The sequence below is a fragment of the Xiphophorus couchianus genome, chromosome 19 (genome assembly GCF_001444195.1).
Source record: "Xiphophorus couchianus chromosome 19, X_couchianus-1.0, whole genome shotgun sequence".
In the NCBI taxonomy this organism is placed as follows: Eukaryota; Metazoa; Chordata; class Actinopteri; order Cyprinodontiformes; family Poeciliidae; genus Xiphophorus; species Xiphophorus couchianus.
The window spans coordinates 17,098,399-17,104,706 of NC_040246.1; the positions used below are offsets into that span (position 1 = coordinate 17,098,399).

The 6,308-nt window shown below is 39.2% G+C and overlaps 1 protein-coding gene across 2 annotated transcripts; it reads left to right on the forward strand.

Moving 5' to 3' along the window:
- The first annotated feature begins 262 nt into the window (after positions 1-262).
- LOC114133731 (retinol dehydrogenase 14) lies at positions 263-5,167 on the forward strand. Of its 2 annotated transcripts, XR_003593258.1 has the most exons (3): positions 263-843; positions 1,412-3,851; positions 3,939-5,167. XR_003593258.1 is itself a non-coding variant. In XM_027999776.1 (2 exons), the coding sequence occupies exons 1-2, from the start codon at positions 601-603 to the stop codon at positions 2,027-2,029; spliced, it is 861 nt and encodes a 286-aa protein (XP_027855577.1). In that variant the 5' UTR covers positions 263-600; the 3' UTR covers positions 2,030-5,167. The 2 variants fall into 2 exon arrangements, 1 of the variants encoding a protein (XP_027855577.1); XM_027999776.1 differs by having other exon boundaries at positions 1,412-5,167.
- The last annotated feature ends 1,141 nt before the right edge of the window (positions 5,168-6,308 follow it).

The following is a 6,308-nucleotide window of genomic DNA, read 5'->3' on the forward strand; positions in this document are numbered from 1 at the left end:
GGAACTGAGTGGGGAAGGCGTTGTGGAGGGGGGTTCTGTGAGGCAGAAGCTCAGTTGGAGATGGCAGCTCTAAAGTTACTTACCAATATTATGCACCTGTGTCAGAATAAAGTGACCACCTAATGCTGATTGCTCCAATAAGTAAATAAAAATAACAAATGATAGTAGGATGAATGTTTTTATCTGACAGATTTATATATGAAGGGAGAAATATAAGCAGACATCTTAGTTATTGTCATTAACCTTATAAATATATTTTCCCTGCCATTTCTCCAGGACTACTTAAGATCTAAGTTTAAGTCTTAGCAGTAATTAGCAACATGTGCAGTTAGACGTCATTGCACTTTTTCAATGGTTTTGTGTCTGTACGTCTAGAAGAAATACAAATAATTTTGCATAATGATTTTAAAACGTCTGTATTAAATATCACGTCCAATTGATTTAGATGTTATCTTCAAAAACAAACAGATTTTATTCCCGGTTTTTTAATTGGCCAACTGTCCATCATGAGAATTCTGGGTAGTGAAGTCTTTCTTCCTTGTTATTGTCACGTGATGCTAACTGTAGCAGCAGCTCTGTAAACAGGCTTTACCAGCTAACATGATGCAGGGGAAGACTGTGATAGTGACGGGAGCGAACAGCGGGATCGGGAAAGCTACAGCAGCGGCGATTGTGAAGCTCCAGGGCCGGGTGATAATGGCCTGTCGGGACCAAACCAGGGCGGAGGAGGCTGCCCAGGACATCCGCCAGGAGACCGGGGCAGACGGCAGACAGGTCATGGTCAAACAGCTGGACCTGGCCTCCTTGAGGTCTGTGCGCTCCTTCTGTGAAGACATTATAAAGGTAAATAGATTGTTGATCATTAAACTGCACATCTTTATACGTTTCAGTGCAGGATAATAGTTTAGGTTGAATTAAAAACGGAGGTCTAATTTTTAAATTAGTTGAATACATGTTTCAAATGTCCACAGTCCACAAAACATGAGTCTAAAATAAATTGCATTCAACAAGTAATTTATTCTACCCAAAGGCATTATAAAAAAACTTGCATTGCTTAGTTACACACCAGATTCCCATCATGTCACATGTCATATTGCATTAATATAGCTATTTGTCTTCAGGATTTACCGAAGTTGTAAGGTAAATTTTAAAACAAATCAATTGCGGTAGTTCTCAAGCCACCTGACATTCATTCTGTGGAACCTCACTGAGCTTTAGCTATTCTGCTAAAAAAAAATTTGAATTTTTTTTTTTGCCTAAATACAAATTACACAAGTAATAGATTTTCACCAGTAAAAGATTTTGAAATCCATGCATCTGTTTCCTTCCTCTTTGAGGCTCTACATTTGTTGAGTTCATTAGTTTTGGAAAGCATAAATGTGCTGAGTTTCTCCTTTGTGCTGTTAAACAGGAGGAACCTCAGTTACATGTTCTGATCAACAACGCTGGAGTCTATCAGTGTCCTTACACCAAAACAGAGGACGGCTTCGAGATGCAGTTCGGGGTCAACCACCTCGGTCACTTCCTGCTTACCCACCTGTTGATGGACCTCCTGAAACGCTCAGCACCCAGCCGCATTGTGGTGGTCTCCTCCAAGCTTTACAAACACGGTGACATTAACTTCGAAGACCTGGACAGTGAGCAGTTCTACGACAAGGCTTTTGCCTACAGTCGTAGCAAACTGGCAAACTTGTTGTTCACCTGCGAGTTGGCCCGCCGTCTGGAGGGCAGTGGAGTAACAGTGAATGCTCTGACTCCAGGCATCGTGAGGACTAACCTGGGACGGCATGTGCACATTCCGGTTTTAGCAAAGCCCCTTTTTAACCTGATCTCCCGAGGCTTGTTTAAAAGCCCAGAGGAAGGAGCTCAGACTTCGGTGTATTTGGCCTCCAGCCTGGATGTTGACGGTGTGCAGGGAAAGTGCTTTGCAGATTGTAAGCCTCTGGAACTTCTGGATAAGGCCACAGATCAGGAAGTGGCATCAAAACTGTGGGACATCAGTGAAGTCATGGTGGGCATAACGACTTGAGAACTGTCTGAGATGCGCACGTTTTTCTTAGCAGGGTAATGACTGAAACTGAAAGATATGCAATGCCTTGGTTATATTTCCTTAACTTTTAGTTGTGGTGTTGAAATATCAAAATGCTTTCTATGTTTATGGAGATGTTTGTATCCATTTACATGGTGGTTTGTTTGCAGCATCTTGTTTCAGGTTCTAGAATCTCTGTTTCAGTTCTTTTTTAAATAAACTCCTAAGATCAAATGTTTAAAGTGTAACCTTTCTAACAGAGCTGTAGTAATGAGTGCCCTGAGTTTCACTAGAAGTTGGAGGCCTGTAGATTTTTTTTATACTTTCTCTACATTTTATGTGTAAACCTTGAAATAACATGGTTGGGATGTCCATTCCTGAGAAGACTGACAGCTTTCTTGAATGTTTTAAAAACGTTGTTTCTGTAAAAAATTGACTTTAAATACTTTGGATATGACCTTGTAACCCTTCTCTTATCAATCAACAGCAACAGTTGCTACTCTGTTGTTATTGCTGAAGTTTTTCCACACTGTTCAAATTCTTCTTTTTATAGAGATGGCCACAAAGATGATGGCTGGTCAATCAATACATTTAATCAGGAGCACCTGGCTGGTTTGTTCCCTCTTAAATCCTCTACATAGAAGCAGCAAGGGTGGGCTGGCCCATGCTTTTTATGCAGGTGCACATAACAGAATAATTCTTATTTACTTGCTTCATTAGCAGCCTCCCTCATCTATACACGCCCCTAGAGGTTTGGAGAGGTTTTGCCTGTGGAGGGTCGCATTTCAGATATCACTTTTCCCCCAGCAGGTTAGTTAGGCTTCATTCAGCCATACTGGTTGCTCTAAAAACCGGTCATTAGCTGGGAATGTTTGCTCTCCAAGTCACCCGAAAACAGCAGTTTTCTTTTTTTTTTTCCAAATGGTAGCGGGACCTCCAGGATTCATGACTTTCCCACCTGTATTGTTCATTAGGACATTTTCTGGATCATTTATGGTGAGCTGGAAAACGAAGTAGAAACACAAAGGCAGCCACTTTATCAACTTCATCTCACACACAATGCTCCTGGGCCACTTTTTAAGCAGCTCCAGTCTATTTGTTTTACAAATGACTCCAATTAGTGTAATTACAGAATCTGATGTTCTTAATGGGCACTGTAATATTGATAGGACCTTGAATGCTACTTTAGATCTGAGTATTTCAGTCAGGCTCCTTATCCAACACATAATGGATAAATTAAAGGAGCGCTATGTCTGTTTGTTTCTGAGCTTCTGTTGGAAGGCTTTGCTCATTAATTCATACACTGAGTTTTATAAAAAAATTTGTTTTTTTACATTTTTGTATTTTGGCAAGCAGATCTTCAGTAATTACTTTATTTGTAATTTTACTACCCCTTCACCCCCTCCTTTCTTAACATCTTTTTTTTTGAAAGTTGCCATTTTTGTCTTGTGTCAAATCTGACCAAGAATTCAGTCCTATTATTATTCTATTCAATGCTAAATAACTGGAAAACATGAAATAGTCCCTTCAGCATTAAGGAAAGTCTTTTCCTCAGTTAGATAAATTTAAGTATATTGGAAATAGCAGCAGATGGATCAACAGTTTGTCTGCAGTAAAGAGGGAGTTTCTCAAGTCTTTGAATGAAAGATGAAAGGAGGGGTTCTGAATTATTGTTCCAGGTCTAGTTCTTCAATGTAAATGCCAGAAATAGCTTCCTCTGGAATACAGGTGTCAAACTCCATTCCTGTAACTTTTAGGTCATGAGCACGACTCCGGAACTTGAGTGCATGATGGTGAGGTGATTGACATTTAAATCAAGTGTGTTGGACTTGGGATACATCCTAAAGTGACTGATCACTGTCCCTCAAGGCTCTCGAGGATTTGCGTTTGCCACTTCTTCTCTGGAAAGTGGCCAAGGTCTCAGATATATTGAGGACCGCTATCTTCTGCGGGGATCACGGAGTAAAGCTGCTGATTTTCCAAGTTGAAAGCAGACTGATGAGGTGAATTGTGACTTCCAGAACTACATTCTTACATGTAAACAACAACTTATTGTGGAGCAAATCCGGATAATAATATATGGGAACATCAACTTTTATATTTTAAAATGGATAAAAATATCACAGTTGTACCTTTTTTCATTGGTTGGGAATTTGAACAATAGCCTGATTAGATATACCAGCCTTACCCAAAAGCGTCTGAAATATATCAGTACTGACATTAATAAGGCTTGTAGTCGCATGTAGTTACAACCTCATTCACCTCAAAAAAGATGTAGGGTCAAGGTGCCTTGTCAGCACTTATAGGGAATACATTACCGGGCCTGGGTTTTGACGTCATTATCAGGAGAAATACAGACAACTGTCTGCTCAGGTGTGGAAGGAGCAGCACTATCTCACTGGCATGGAGTCGCAATGTGATAAAGATAAAAAACTAATTTGTCAATAATAGTCTTTTCTATGCTTTTAAGCCTGCAGTCCATTAATTGCACATTTACTTTAGAAATCGTTATGCAGAGGTCATTAATCTTTAATAGAACACATAAAGTAGACTTAAGTGTATGTATTTATTGTGTAAATATGCAATATTTATGTGTGGTACTTGGAGTGGTCAGGAGGCATTAGTGGAAGATATACATCATCTTGGTTTTAATAAAACTAAAGGGATTTCAGGTGAACTTGAGGCAATAGAGTACAAGGGCTTAAGGGGCTGTTTTCTATTTTATGTTGAGAATGCGATCAAGGATAGAAATCCTGGGACATCATGCACTATGGTATTATAATCAATCGTACAAGTGTTTACTTGATTTTTAGACCTACAACTACATCCGATTATCTCTGAGCAATGCTGACCTTCTGATGTTTTTTCTCTGGTTGTTGGCTGCAGCCCTACCACAACATTGGTTACATTTCACTGTAAGGAATTTTCTCTGATGGTTTTCAACAAAACAATTCCATTTCACTTGGGGTACATGTCCGAGAGACCTGCTGAAGTCATGCATAAATTTAAGCACAATTGTAGTTCCCTGCTGGATACTCAGAACCCTGGTCATGCAGGAATTAAATACTGTCAGTGTTTTCTAATGTTCAAGTTCAAGTTGCATTACTGATGAATAAATTGCATTCTTGTGGAGATTTTTGATGTGATCAAACAAAGTGTGACTTTCAGTACTGTTCAAAATGTCAACTAAACTAGTTTTCTCAATTTTTAGAGATTTAAGATTTCTAAAAATTGCGATTTTAGAGATCTTAAATATAGAAATCTTCAGACTGAATGTAGACTTACTGTACTGCTCTAAATGAAGGAATTCTGCATACAAATGAGAAAAGGTAATGAAAATTTTGGAAAAATGCCAGGGAAGATCATAGTTTTAAATCAAGATGTCGGGGTTGAGTGTCTGGAAGAAATAGGCCTCAGGCCTTGTTTGTGATTTAAGGAGTTTTATGTTTCTGCAGTCATGTCTCTTTGAAACATGTAATGCTCCCCCATACTTATTGGAGCTCTAAGCCAGAACAATTTGCAAAATAATCCAGGGAAGAAATGGTTTAAATTTCTTCATCCTTATGCTCCATGTTGCTGCTGCTGTATATTTTTATGATCTCTCATGTTTGAATCTAGACATATTAAACCAAAAAATGTTTGGACCCTGGGAGTAAAATTATCTGAGTCGGCAGCCTTATTTTAAACTTTCTCCAGCTGCATTTTCACCTGACAGCCCGAGATTTACAGGAGACAGAGGAGGTTTCAATGTTTCTGTGTCCAGGCTTCCGCCAGTATGATCCCCTAAATCTCAGACTTTCACTGAATGATTTGAAGCACTAATAGGTCTTGATTCTGACACTTTCAGCAGCAGCATGCCAGGGTTTTCCTTTTTTATCAGCTTCTTTCATCTTCTTTCCTAACACCAGCTGGACCATGACCAATGCTGCAGCAAGAGGGAGGAAAACAACCTAGGTGTTTAGTTTGGCTCCTCAATTCACCAAAATGAACTTTTCAACCTTCCCTCGAAGTCTACGTTTTTTTTTAATGATGTACCTAGGTTTGTTTTCCTAGCACCTCTAAAATTAGTTTCATAACTCCCTAACAAGTGATGTGGAAATGTGTTTTTCTTTTCTTTTTGCCTGATGCCATAATTCACTTTACAGCTGACAGCCATCAGCCAACATACATCAGTTTGACAACCAAAGTCAGATTCCATCATCTCCAAAACTAAAGAAAATGAATGTTATCCATTTTCAGGCTTGCTGTTAAAATGCGCGCCAATGCATTTAGAAAATTC